General features: G+C 44.4%; 1 protein-coding gene and 1 pseudogene across 2 annotated transcripts in view; one reads left to right on the plus strand and one right to left on the minus strand.

Moving 5' to 3' along the window:
- Window positions 1-905, minus strand: part of LOC101567410 — a 2286-nt pseudogene extending 1381 nt beyond the window's left edge.
- Window positions 1-14576, plus strand: part of Nav1 (neuron navigator 1) — a 260493-nt gene that overhangs the window by 203965 nt on the left and 41952 nt on the right. For both annotated transcript variants that reach the window (XM_023707932.1, XM_023707940.1), the window contains exons 7-11: window positions 10034-10172; window positions 10623-10920; window positions 11968-12661; window positions 13392-13835; window positions 14384-14425. In XM_023707932.1, coding sequence (XP_023563700.1) covers window positions 10034-10172; window positions 10623-10920; window positions 11968-12661; window positions 13392-13835; window positions 14384-14425 — 1617 coding nt within the window. The remainder of the gene's footprint in view (window positions 1-10033; window positions 10173-10622; window positions 10921-11967; window positions 12662-13391; window positions 13836-14383; window positions 14426-14576) is intronic.

Consider the following 14576-nt stretch of genomic DNA (forward strand, 5'->3'; position numbering starts at 1 on the left):
CTCCTCCTCCTCCTCCTCCTCCTCCTCTCCATCATGACTGAATTTTTTTACTTTAACAACTGAACCTACCACAGGTAATTTTCTCTTTCGAAAATTTTCTTCCTCAATAATCATTTTCTCTGAGTTGTTTCTGAAGAAAGGACTATAAGTCTCTTCTAAGCTGTTAAGCACTTCTGGTTCACAAGTTTCATACACCCGACTGTTCTGTATATCCAGCTGTTTGGTAGCATGCATAGTGTTTTGCTGCTGCTGAAATTGTAACCCGTTTAAATGAGCACTGCTCTCTGCATTTCTTCGACTTGCAGGTAGTTGATAAATTTCAATAGAAGGCCAAGAAGAACCATATGCAAGAGTCACGGTAGGTTTTTTCTGAGATAAGGGATTCTCCTGCACAAAATTGAGGTCTTCATCAGTGAGATTATCTGGTTCTGGCTTAATATCAATCACATCTTCAGAAGACACTGGCTCCCTCAGAGGTTTCACTGTTGACATCAGTTGGGTTGCCACTCCATCATCATAAGTCTGTCTCACATTACTTGTTTCCTGCCCTTGTGAACTTGTAGCAACCCTGGAATCTCTTTTCTCAGGTCTAGTGCTCGAAACAGCAAGGGGAGGCACTGTAGCTTCATGCCTTCTCTCATATCCCCAACTGAAACTGCTCTTGGTTGAAGGCACATTATTATCAAAGATGTTTGTATCAGAAGACTTTAAACTAGAGGGTTCAGTTGTAACAGCAAAGTTAATCTAATACACCACGAAGCCATACGGTGAAGCGAATTGTGTTGTTCCCTAGAAACAGGGACAGGTCCTCTGTCATTTGGCCCTGACTTTTCTTGTTGGCCACCATCACCATAATGTAATCAGGAAGTTCTTCATCCACATAAGCGCCAAATTCTTGCAATTTCCCTTTAATGACACTCCGGATCTTGCGGCTGATCTCGGTGCCGATCTCCAAACCTAAGTTTTTGATAGAGCCAGAGAAAAGAAAAAACTGGTTGTGTTTAGTGGAAATAGGCATGAGATATATAATGTTGGAAGGCGGATTTGAAGAACCGTAAATGGGAAAGTACGTATCCTGTGGAGAAAATTCTTTAATTTACTCCTGCAACCTGTCCCAGCACTCTAGAAATATCCCTTAAAAGGCTCTTCATTTTCATTCTTGTTTATGTCTGATCTGATGCTCACATACGCTTATCTACACTCATTTCATCTTCTATCCTGAGGGTAGAAAAAAATGTTACAGTGTCATTGTTTTGTTTTTGCTTTTTCTCGTTTGTTTGTTTTCGGTTTTTTGAGATAGTAATTGACTGTCCTCAACTCCTGATGTAGCCCAGGCTGGCCTCATTCTCGATCCTCCTGCCTCAGCTTTTCACGTGCTAGTATTATAGGTGTACACCACCACACCCGGCTAGTATCATTGTTCTTACAGGAACTTTCCCAGAATGAAAACTTCTACATCTCTCTTATATATCAGTTTCCAGTCAGAGGGTGTTGTTTAGAGGTATGAAGAGATTAGATTATGATCTAATTATCTAACAATAATGTCTCTGAGTTCACTGATTTGTTTAATTTTATTTCTATTAGTACATGTTTGCAGTTGCTGTTTTCATGTCCTGCTGCACTTAGGTATCTTGTTACTGCCCAGTTCTCTGCTCTCGACCTGAGTTCTTCGTAGGAATAATGTTAAAGGGAAACAGAAAATTCCAGCTGAGAGTGAACACAGAAAATTCCTTCTGCCAAAGAGCAGATGCTGTGGCCCTCCACAGCTCTGAGCCTTGTCCTCTTTATTCTTTTGGTGCCGTGTCTGAGCCACCTTTCTTTCTCCCTGCTGTCTTGAATGACTCGGCAGATATTCTGCAGTGCTCTGACTCACAAGCTAATAAATTGTGCAAATTCTTGTAAAAACTTTCTCTTCTTATACTTTAAGTACTCATATGTTTCAGGGAGGAAAGTATACTCCCAGCTTCCTTTCTCTCAAAGGCTGTGATTCTTAAATTAAAAAAAAAAAAAAAAAAAAAAAAAATTTAAACAAAATCTCTCAAGTCAATAGGCATGGCTCAAATATGAGACTGTCATAAAAAAACTAGATAGTTCCTTCTGCCTCTTCCTGGTTTAATGATGGAATTCTAAATCTGCTGTCTTCTCACTGCACTTGAAAGCTGCCTACTAGGGCATATCCAAAAAGAGCAAATTCTGTTAAATGTCACTTAGGGGCATTTATTGCTGATAAATATGCCATAACTTCCACAAGAATAAAGTGACCGTAAAAGCTTTTTCTTAAATGCTAAAATAATGAGGACAAATGAAAGAGTTAATAGTGGTGAGAGATTTTGGTGTGCTGAAAATCAGGATGGCGAGTGTGAACTGATTTCTCAGACTTAAAACTGACCCCTAAATCAGCACATGGTAAGCCAGCGAGAACTCTCTTTGCACCATGGACTCATGAAAAGCTTTTGTGGTTGGTAGCATCAGGTACCCTTAATGAGGACAGAGTACAACTAGAACAGGAGAATGGTAAAAAAATTTAGACTCCTGGGGGCTGACAAGATAGCTCAGTGGACTAAGCACCTGCTTAGGCAAGTGCAGAGACTGGGGTTCGATCCCTGACAGCCCCACCCCCGGGTGTGCTAAATTGGCCACGAAGACCCAGTGTGGTGGTGCATACCTGTAATCCCAGAGTTGGGGAGGCTGAAGATAGGAGGATCACTATGAGTCCAATCTGCATAGTAAGACCCTATACAAAATACATTTTAAAAAACCCAAAAACAAAACCAAAAATAAACCTAGATTTCTGGATCCTTTCCATCAGCTGCTTTCAGAAGGGAGGTTGCGCTTTATCTTCATTGACAGAAAACTGGTCCTGTTCTCTGGAGAGTAAATAGGGGTTTCAGAACTGATAGACCCCTAAGTGCCCAGCACAGGTAAGGGCGCAGAACTGGAACTAAACCCAAGAGAGGATAGGGAGAACTTATCACACTGAACATTGCAGCCCCCAAGATCCTCCTCCAGCTCAACTCTCAGAACAGGGTTGCCATACCCATTCAGAAGGCTGCAGTTTGTTCTTTTTTTTTTTTTTTCAAAGTTTTATTGATAAACAGATAGCGATGAGACAGTTTCAAATCAAATCGGAAGTACAGTTTCAACAAATAATACACTGCATATATTCTTCTTAGTGGTTAATTGCTGTACAAGATGCGGACTTGTGATCCTATTTACAAACATCATTAGAACAAATCATTCTATTCATTAAGAGAATGCAACTATATATCTATCCCAACCTCTTTGAATACACAGATATAAAATGAACATTCATCTGTATGCCCCATTTTTTCTAAGTTCCGTTACTGAATATTATAGGTGTGTAAACTCAGCAAAATATTCTAAAAGAGTCCAGTAGCCCATAATAGCATTGGGTCTTATATTTAACTGGCAATGTCAGAAATTATTGACCTGAGTCCCCCACAGCTCAACTCAACAGCATGGCTTTATTTCTTATATTTCGACTTCATACTTTTCTACTGGATGGTTAAGACCAAGGTAAAGCAAGACCTATGCAACAAGAGTTGTAGCTTTTTGGTCTGAGAAGGTCAGTGAAATGCCCTCAGGATTTGTTCTGAGATCCTGTACCTCAGATTGTAGAACTTTTATCAGTGCAGCCATGTGGATGAGTCACGGCCATTGCTTGGCCAATGTGCTCTCTGTGAATTATGGCAGAAGTGTTTTTTTTTTTTTTGCTCGGAATGCCTTCAAGGCATGACTGGCTGTCTTGTGTTGTGGGGATCGAACCAAAGCAACCGGAACCTGACTGCTTTGTTGAAGCAGCCACTTAAAGAACTGAGCTACGGGGCAGGCCCCCCAGAAGGCTGCAGTTTGGAAGCCTCACTTCCAGGCAGTCTGGCCAATCCAGGAGGAAATGCTGAAATCAGTCAGTGCGCTCACATCACCCTATCCTGAAGCCATCCTGGCCAGGCCTACCCTGTGTACAAAGACCTTCCAAATAAGAGCGTATCCCAAACATACATATGAGCAAATGGCCGAGCATACTAGATGGACAAAATGTGTAATGTGAAAGTCTCACCAATACATTAAGCAACATGGAACTATGCAGAGATAGTCAACCTGCCCTTCCAAATGAATGAATGAATGAGAGTGGCGGGATTGCATCCTTAGGAGAATAATATACTGTTATAGGGGGAACTACCTGCTCAGGCCCCCCCCCCTCGGGACAGGAGCTTTCTTTCTCTCAATAAATATATTCTGCTCATAACAACAACAACAAAAAACATATATATATATGCTGTTATAGAAAAAAGGACCTTTGGAAATAAAAAATATAACAAATTGAAAGCCTAATAAAGACTTACAATATTAATAAATCTGATACTGGAAAAAAGGTAAAAGTTCAAACCAACAGGTGGAGGGGAAGAAGAAAAAAATGAATTGAGATGTGTTATATATATGTACCAGTTCCCCACAATGAGTGTAAACATAAGTACTGCAAATATGTAGTATTTATTTATTTATTTATTTATTTATTTATTTATTTGGTGGAACCAAGGATTGAACTCAGGCCCTTGCACTTGCCAGGCAAGCACTTATTCTACTGAGCCATCTCCCCAGCCCCTGCAAATATGTAGTAATAAAAATTTTAAAAGTCAATAAACAGAAGGGATGGAAGATAAAATTTAGGTCACTGCCCTAAAAAGCAAGGGGGGAATGTACTGGGAAATAAAAGTAAAAAAAATCAAAGTTTCAGCCTAAAGTCTTGTCACTCAAAAAATAGGCATCCTAGAAAAGAGAACTGAAGAATGAAGAGGAGAATCCAGGTGGTACACACCTGTAAACCCAGCACTGTGGGAGGCTGAGGCAGGAGGACTGCAAGTATGAGCCTAGCGTGGACAGCTTAACAACTTAGTGAGTCCCTGTCAATCAGTCTATTGGTTGATCCATAAGGAGATAGGATAGATAGATGGGGCTGGAGATACAGCTCAACAGGAAGGCCTCGGATTCAAGGTGTAGTACTAAGCTGGGAAGATGGCTCAGTGGAATAAGTGCTTCCTTGGCAAGTGCAAGGGCCTGAATTCAATCCCTGGTTCCGGAAAAAAAAAAAAAGAGAGAGAAGGTAGGCCAGGGATATGGCTCAGTGACACAAGCACCTGCCTGGCAAGCTACTGCGTTGGAGAGCCTGTATCAAAGAAAGAAAGAGGAAGAATGGGGCGGGGCAGGGAGATTTCCCAGAACTGAAGGTCCCATACATGTAGCTGAAAAGGATCCAGAAGGGCACTGACTCAAGGCACATCATCAGTGATGTCTCAGCGCCCTGAAGGTGCTGCAAGTTCCAGCAAGAAGAGAAAGAAGCCGGTCACATACTACGCACCAGGACCCAGAATGGCAACAGTACAAGCTAGACAGTGGCTCAGTCCCTCTGAATTTAGAAAGGTCATTCTTTTCATCTTAGACATCTATGCCTAGCCTAAGTCTCACATGTAAAGGTAGAATAAAAACATTTTATGATATAGAAGGTCCTACAGAGTTTCCTTGCAAAGCATCCTTTCCCAGTAATCTAATGGAAGATACTTCACTAAAGCAAGAGTGAGCCAGTAAAGAGGAAGGCTGAAATTACAGGTTAGGTCATGCAGAGAGAATCTCTGGTGAATCTACAATGACAAGCAGAAACATCTTTTTTTTAATTGAGAAACAAGTATCAGTAAGACAGTTTCAAAACTGATTCACAGGACAATCTCAATAATTAATACATTGTACATTGTTATCTTCTTAGTGGTTATCTGTAGTACAAGATGCAGACAGAATATGCTGTCCAAACACTATTAGTACAAATCTTTCTTCTCATTGAATTAAGCGAAAGTAGCTGTATATCTATCCTATGAAACAGAAACACCTAAGCAACACCCAGGATTTGGAGGCGGATTTATGTGTGTAGATAGACGGTGATCAGGGTCACTCCCAAAATCTGGCCCTGACCTCTGGTGGTCTAGGGCTCACATGGGATAAGAAAGCAGGAAGCACAAAAGCAGAACGGCTGTCAGTTGTGGATTGGTCTATACAAGGCACATCACAGTGACAAGCCATTTGTAAGAGACAGGAGGAACCAGAATTGGAACAGAAACTATTTATTACCTGGTGTCTTACTTTTCCCTCATTGCTGGAAAAAATACTTGCTGCCCAGAATTAAGCAAGAAATTATTGAGCTCATAGTTTGTGGAGGTTTCAGTCCATAATCAGCTGGCTCCAAGGCAGGGTGGCGTGGCAGAAGAGCAACCATTTATGGCTGGGGAAGACAGCAACTGCAATGAGAGCACAAAGGGAAGAGCAAGCCTGGTTCCCTCCCTTACATTGTATACAGGCTTCCCACCCCAGGCTTTGGAGGCAGATTTATGTGCGTTGATGGCCAGTGATCAGGATCATTCCCAAAATAACTACACCCAGGTGGGTGTAGCATCCACACCCATGACCCCAGCTTTGGACCATGAATCACTCACAAACTCTAGAAGCCCGCCCTGTGACTGCATGAGGCTTTGGAGGACACCTAGACACAAACCATAACAGCTGGACAACTAAGACCCTGAAGTACACTGGCTGGGGGGCGGACATTGGCTGTTACAGATTGGGTGTGGTCTCTCAGTGTCAGCTACTCCACAGCTCCAAGAGCAAACAGCTAGAAGACAGGGATATGAATAGGATATTTTTTGAAGGAAGCACAAGGGAGTACCTTGAAGATAAAACCAGAAGTAAAGAAAAGGGTATTTTTCCTTTTTCTCTCAGTACTTGGAATTGAATCCTGGGCCTTCCCCATGAGCTGCAGCCCTGGCCAGTTTTTATTTTGAGACAGTCTTGCTAAATCCCTAGGTTGCTCATGTGGGTTCAGCTTGCAGTGCTCCTGCCTCAGCCTCGCAGAGTGCTTGGATTATAGTCATACATACTTTAAGAAGTATTTAAATAATCACTAAAGTGTTTATTTATTGACAGGGTCTTGCTGTGTAGTTCAGGCTGTCTCTGAAATCACTGTGTAAACTAGTCTGGCCTCAAAATTATAGTGATCCTCCTGCCTCAGCCTCCCCAATACTAGGATTACAGGTGTGCACCACCATACCGAGCCCTTTTTATTTATCTATAATTTTTTAAATTTTTTTTTCAAGAAATACATTCCCTGTAGTTGGGCCCCTCCAGGAGAAATGCTTAACCTTTAAGTAATGACAATAGAAATTTTCTTTTGTTCAGAATGTAGAAAGAAGTTCTGCTAGGAATTCTTTAAATACTCTGTAGGGCTGGTGAGACAGCTCAGCAGACTAAGCACCTGCTTTGGGAAGCACAGGGACTGGGATTTGATCTCCAGTCCCTCTTGCTGCGCCAGCCCTGCCCCCGAGGCAGTGACCGAGTCTGAGCATGGTGGCACACACCTGTAATCCCAGAGCTAGGGAGGCTGAAAGCGGGAGGATCACTATGAGTCCGAGCTGCATAGTGAGACCCTGTACCAAATACATCAAATGATAAATAAATAACTACTCTAGTGAACCTTCCCTGGTAATTTTAGGATTATAATTCCTCATTGTAGGAAAAGAGTTCTAGCAAGGAGCAGACACTAAAGATAACTGCTTCCTGTTCTTCATCATTAGGCCTGCTGTAAATGAAAGGCAAAAGGTTTCTTCTGGGTTTCTAGCCCACAGCCATCTTTTTTTTTTTTTTTTTCTTTTTTCTTTTTTTAAAGAACCCAACCCTAAAAACAGAGTTTTCTTTGCTCAAGAACTCTGGTTACCAATAATTAATCTCAGATGAAAAACTGGAGGCTTCCTGTGTCTTTGACCTAAGAGAGCTTGCTGTGAGTGGCTTGTCTGTTTGCTAGCCAAAGATCTTATCTTGACCAAGCAGAGCTGATGGGATCATAAAATCAGCAACGTTCTTTCCTCAGTATTCTTCCTCTACCAAATGGGAGAGATGATATCCCAGCTCAAAAGGAAGGCTTAATATGTGTCGTGTGGGGAGGGTGTCATGTAATAATAGCTATATTTCATGGTAATAAAATTTAAGTAACTCAGTAGTACATCTTAATTCACATACTTGCTTTGCTCACTCTCAACATATTTGGATAAATCACTACGGAACAACCAAGCCAAATGTCGAAACCACCCACTTTCCTATTCCCAGCACATGAATTAGAAGAAGGCCACAGAGATCCAGGCCAGGCACTTCAATGACTTGTATGTCTAATTTTTGTTCTGTGATCTGAAACTCAAAATAAATTGAAAAAGAAAAAAATTCCAAATACCAGCTGATACACAGAAAAATATCTCCAGCCGTAGTTCTTGCACACATGCAAAACTGATAAATAGACCTACCCTGAATAGATACAAGGAATTAGAGATGATTTCCTGTAAGCACAAAGAGATACTTACATGTAGCAGGCTTGCTGAACTCCTGTGTTCAGCTTTAGTTAAACCGGAGTACAAGCTGAAGAACTTTTTAGGGAAAGACGTGACTTTGGAACTGAGTTTCTCGGAGATAGAATTTGGGCTTAGACAATGTCACGATCGAACAGGGTGTGGTGGCACATGCCTGTAGTCTTAGTACTCAGGAGGGTGAGGCAGGAGATCACCAGGGGATTGAGGCAAGCCTGTCACAGGGAGAGAGAGCCAGAGGCCAAGAGACAGACTGAGACAGAGAGGGAAAGAGTGAGCGTATGAATAGCAAATGAGGACAGGGCAAGAAGAAAGTGGTAGGTGGAGCAGAAGGTGCTGCTCGGTCAGGATGTTAGGAATAAGCTTTTGACTGTGGAGCTTGTCAACTCCAAAAGTCGAGCAGCCAAAGAAAGGCTGCAGGGGCTGGTGAGATGGCTCAGTGGTCTAAAGCACCTACTTAGAGCAAGCTTAGCAAAGCACAGGGACCACGGTTCAATCCCCCAGCACCACATGCCAGCCAGCCCCGCCCCCTGGTGGGCTGAGCTGGCCACACACACACACACACACACACACAAATAAAATATTAAAAATAAATAAAGAAAACTAATTTAAGAAAGGCTGCAGAGCCCAAACCAGGAAGACATGGAGGCTACACTAAATTCACTTCCTGCGAGAGCCAGGGGTCTCAGATACAGTGCAGGTATTTTGTGGATACAGATGTTTAGAAATAGTCTCTGCTTGATACCATAAACCTGAACTCAAAGCAGTTGACAGAAAAATGAAATTGGTAGGAACCTGGCACCTTGGCCACAATGCCTTGAGTTCAGGTCATTTGCCAGAAGAGCAAAATGTGCTATTTTGAAGCAGTACTGCGTGCCCCAGTGCATGAGCTGGGTAAGAAGGGGAACGAGGAGAAACGGTGTGTCTGAAGGCCTCAGAAAATAAAAGGCTCTTCCTGGCCCTGGCCCTTGTTACCAGATACAATTTTATGGGGGGGAGGGGATCATGCATAAGGACCACAACTAAAAATGAACAAAAATAGGGTAATTATGAGAGTAAAGGTTGTTTACAGTGAGGAAACTGGTTTGTATAATTAGATGCAAAAGTTATCTTGTCTTTATAATATACTTTCTGGGCTGGCCAAATAGCTCAGTGGATTAAAGCACCTGCAAGCAGGCACAGGGGCCAGGGGTTTGATGCCTGAGCCTGCTGTGCTGGCCTCACCCCCCAGGGTCATGCTGAGAAGGCAACTGAGACTGGGCGTGGTGGTGCACACCTGTAATCCCAGCTCTTGGGAGGCTGTAAGCAGGCAGATCACTACGAGTCTGATCTAGTAGTGAGCCCCTGAACACCCTATAGACCCTTCCCTAAAATACAAAAAAAAAAGTATAATATACTTTCCTATTAAGGAAACATAACCTCTTCTCTTGCCAGATAAAAGACAGAGTCTCTTTGTTTTGGAAAAAGAACATCACCAAATTACAAGGAGACTTAAGCCACCCTTGGAATCACTGGTAACCCCAGAACTGATCCCCAAGAGTGATTCTTCCCTCAGTATAAGAAACTTATTTCTTGCTTTGGCTTGTTTTAATTGTGGACTTCTCCCTCCTATCCTGCAGCTGGGATGAAAGCAGCTCTATCAGCAGCGGGCTCAGTGATGCCTCTGACAACCTCAGCTCGGAAGAGTTCAATGCCAGCTCCTCACTCAACTCCCTCCCGACTACACCCACTGCTTCTCGCAGGAACTCTACAATAGTGGTGCGTGACTTTGCAAACACCAGGCTCCCAGCTCAGGATGACCCACAGGGCAAACCCACCAGTGCCTGTGTCTACACTTGGTACATGAACACCCACTCCATGGACTGGCTCCTGTCAGCCTTTGGTCAGGTTCTTTCAGTGCTAAAAGAAAAAGTGAAGGCGTCCAAGCAGTCACACAAGACAGCAGTGTTGTCATAGTGTTTATATTCTTTTACTCACACCTATCTGGGATAATACATGGAAGAGCTGCTCCAGCTGGAGAGAAACACCCCAGAGATAAATATGATGTCTTCTGCGTGGAACCTTAGGGATGGATACCCATAAGCACCCTGGGTTGACTGTGTACTCTGGGAATGGCAGGACCTCCTTCTAATGCAAATAGATCCCATCACCTATCCATGTCCCCGCCCCACCATGGTGTCTCATTCTGCCTTTTTCTCTTCTCTTTAGCTACGCACAGACTCAGAGAAGCGCTCCCTGGCAGAAAGTGGGCTGAGCTGGTTTAGTGAGTCAGAAGAGAAGGCCCCCAAAAAACTGGAGTACGACAGTGGCAGCCTGAAGATGGAGCCTGGGACTTCTAAGTGGCGGAGGGAGCGGCCTGAGAGCTGTGATGACTCCTCCAAGGCTGGGGAACTGAAAAAGCCCATCAGCCTGGGCCACCCTGGCTCCCTGAAGAAGGGCAAGACCCCCCCGGTGGCTGTCACTTCCCCCATCACTCATACAGCCCAGAGTGCCCTCAAAGTCGCAGGTGAGTCCAGGCCAAAGGCAGGTGTAAGGGCTTGGTTTTTAGTCTTATTGGTCACTAACCCACAGACGGACCACAAACCTCCGCACAATGCTTTAACATACATTGTCTTCTGTGGTGGTCAAGACAGTTCAGAAGAATGGGTCTCACCATCTCTGTCCCACAAATGTGGAAGCAGACTCCAACTGAGAATGTGGCTGGCCTAGTCACACCACTGATACGAGGTAGAGCGGGGAGAGGATGCATTATGTTCAGAGACTAGTTTGACCTCTCTGTAAGCACTTCCCATTAGTTTCTTTCCTCTCCCAAGACATTTAGTCTGTGTTCTTATTTTTACAGGATCCTTGCCTGTTATCCTGGGAGAGGGTAGGGAAAAAGTAAATCAAATAAGGGCAGCAAAAGATTTTAGTGCCCCCCCCCCAAAAAAAAAAGATTTTAGTGCCCCCAAGGTTGGCCCCTTGGGTCACCTTAGCCTTACTCAACACTCTCCTCTAGTCTCTATTACCAGTGGACTGTGTTTTGTCCCTTTCTGGACCATTTATTGGATGCACCTTTTTCTTCATCATCTTTGTAATTGGTTCTGCCATCTAAGCCAATATGTCATCCTATCCTGGGAGCAGAAAACAGCAAAAACAAAAATAAACAAAGGCCTTGCCTCCCTACCTCTCCCACCCAGAATCCCTCTGGTAAGAAACTTCATCACCTTATTCCATACCTGCTTACTATATGTAGGCCTCTGGAATTCTACAAGACATTGGCAATGTTCTCTTCTTCCACCGAGAGAAAGGAAAAGATTTTTTAAGATACTAGTCAAGCCAAGCATGCCTGTAATCCCAGCACTCTGGAAACTGAGGCAGGAGGAGGATTGTAAGTTCAGACCCAGCCTGGAAACTTAGTGAGACCCTGTGTCAAAATCTGAAAGATACATAAACGAGCTGGAGGTGTATCCCAGTACAGAGACCCTGGATTCAATCCTTAGTATCAAAACAAAAAACAAAAAAAGATACTGGTCAGTGTCAGCTGCTCTTACCTCATTTTATGCCCTTACAGGTAAACCTGAAGGCAAAGCAACAGACAAAGGCAAGCTCGCTGTGAAGAATACTGGGTTACAGCGCTCGTCATCTGATGCTGGCCGCGACCGTCTGAGTGATGCTAAGAAGCCCCCGTCAGGCATTGCTCGCCCCTCCACTTCGGGATCCTTTGGCTACAAGAAGCCTCCTCCTGCCACAGGCACAGCAACCGTCATGCAGACTGGTGGCTCAGCCACTCTTAGCAAGATCCAGAAGTCCTCAGGCATCCCTGTAAAGCCCGTCAATGGACGCAAGACTAGCTTAGATGTGTCCAATAGCGCAGAGCCCGGATTCCTGGCTCCTGGTGCCCGGTCCAACATCCAGTACCGCAGCCTGCCCCGGCCAGCCAAGTCCAGTTCTATGAGCGTTACTGGTGGCCGAGGTGGAGCACGCCCTGTGAGCAGCAGCATTGACCCTAGTCTGCTCAGCACCAAGCAAGCAGGCCTTACCCCCTCCAGACTCAAGGAGCCCTCCAAGGTTGCCAGTGGGCGGAGCGCACCAGCTCCTGTCAATCAGACAGATCGGGAAAAGGAGAAGGCCAAAGCCAAGGCAGTGGCCTTGGACTCAGACAACATTTCTTTGAAGAGCATTGGCTCCCCGGAGAGTACTCCCAAGAACCAAGCAAGCCACCCCCCAGCCACCAAGCTCGCAGAGCTGCCACCAACCCCTCTCAGGTACCCAAAGTGGGCACTTTCCTCCCTGCCTGCCTGTTTTGCTGTTCTTTTGCATATCTTTAATCTCCTTAGCCTAGGTGTGGGATGGCATATCCACTGCTTCTCTAGGCCTTTGCGTGGTCTTTCGCCTCCCCTCCCCTGTATGCCAAGTATCTTTCAAAACTGTATTCGAGTCAGGCTCAGTGGCACTCACTGTAGTCCCACTACTCCGGAGGCTGAGGCAAGAGGACCAAAAGTTCAAGAGCAGCCTTGGCAGTCTTAACAATACCCTGCCTCAAAATAAAAAATGAAAAGGGCTGGCTAGATAGGACATGACTTGCTGATACAGTGCTTGCCCAGCAGGTGCAAGGTCTTGAGTTCAGTCCTTAGTACTACAGGGGGAAAAGCAAAAGAAATAGAAAAACTTTATTTCAAACTTGTTTTGTTATGCTATTCCCTGATCCACACTTAATCTGTCTCTAGCTGGTTTTATTGTATTTCGTGCCACACAAATACCCTTTTATGTATAAATTGACTTGTGTTTCCCACGTGCGTATGTTGTCCCCTTTTAAGATTAAAGGTGTCCTAAGTCAGGTAGCTGATTTCCTTCTGGTTGGTTTCTCAACAGCATTAGGATCAACCCATATTTATGGGATGGTCTCTATACTTTCCAGAAAGGAAACTAGAAGAATGCCTCTTGCTCTGTAATTCTGTTATCCTAAATATGTTGTTTTATCTCCACGTCTTTCAGGGCCACGGCTAAGAGCTTTGTCAAGCCACCCTCACTAGCCAATCTAGACAAAGTCAACTCCAACAGTCTGGATCTACCATCGTCCAGTGACACCCACACTTCAAAGGTCCCAGATCTGCATGCTACAAGCACAGCAACTGGGAGCGCTCTCCCTACCTGCTTCACCCCCAGTCCAGCACCCATCCTCAATATTAACTCGGCCAGCTTCTCCCAAGGCCTGGAGCTAATGAGCGGTTTCAGTGTTCCCAAGGAGACCCGCATGTACCCCAAACTCTCAGGCCTGCACAGGAGCATGGAGTCCCTCCAGATGCCAATGAGTCTGCCCAGTACCTTCCCCAGCAGTTCTCCCATCCCTGCCCCACCTGCTGCTCCTGCTGCGCCCCCAGAAGAAGAAACGGAAGAGCTGACCTGGAGCGGAAGCCCCAGGGCTGGGCAGCTGGACAGGTGGGTGGATGGACACAGACCTAAGCTGGTGCCCCCCTGCCTTGGGCTCATTTGGCCGCTAGCAATACCACCTTATATGTGATTGACACTTTGTGTCTTGCGAAAACTTTTCACATGTTGTAAGTCATTTCATTTGCTTCCCAACAATTCCATGGTACAGGCTATTTTCTTCTCATGATATAGATGATAAAACCTGTGCACGAAAAGGTGAATACTTATCCAGGATTTCATAATTAGTTTTGCCTGTCGTCCACAGCTCTTTTGCTTTCTAGTCCAAAATCGTTTGTTCTATCATACCTGGCTTTTCACCTATCTTAATGTCTTTTAATAGCCAACTCTACCTTCATTCCCAATCACAGCAGACTATTTAACATTTTAGATCAAATTCCTGAGTTGTACCTAGAACTTGGCTATGTTTGTCTTCTTAGTTTGTTTATGGAGATAAAGGGTCTCACAATTTGGTGTCCAGAGTGCATCTCTTGGGGGCTGTGGCCCTAAAATTTTGTTTCTAAGTGGAACTTAAAGTTTCTCTTAATTCATCTCCACAGTAATCAGCGGGATCGGAACACGCTTCCCAAGAAAGGGCTCAGGTAATCCTTAAGTGTGTTTTCTTCCCTGTACTAGGGCCCCTGGTCCATATAAAAAAAATCCTGGCCGAGGAGGTAGCTCAATGGAATAAGCGCTTCCCTGGCAAGCACAAGGGCCTGAGTTCAATCCCTCATTCCACCCCCACCCCCCCCA

Source organism: Octodon degus, unplaced genomic scaffold (genome assembly GCF_000260255.1).
Source record: "Octodon degus isolate 3935 unplaced genomic scaffold, OctDeg1.0 scaffold00009, whole genome shotgun sequence".
Lineage (NCBI taxonomy): Eukaryota > Metazoa > Chordata > Mammalia > Rodentia > Octodontidae > Octodon > Octodon degus.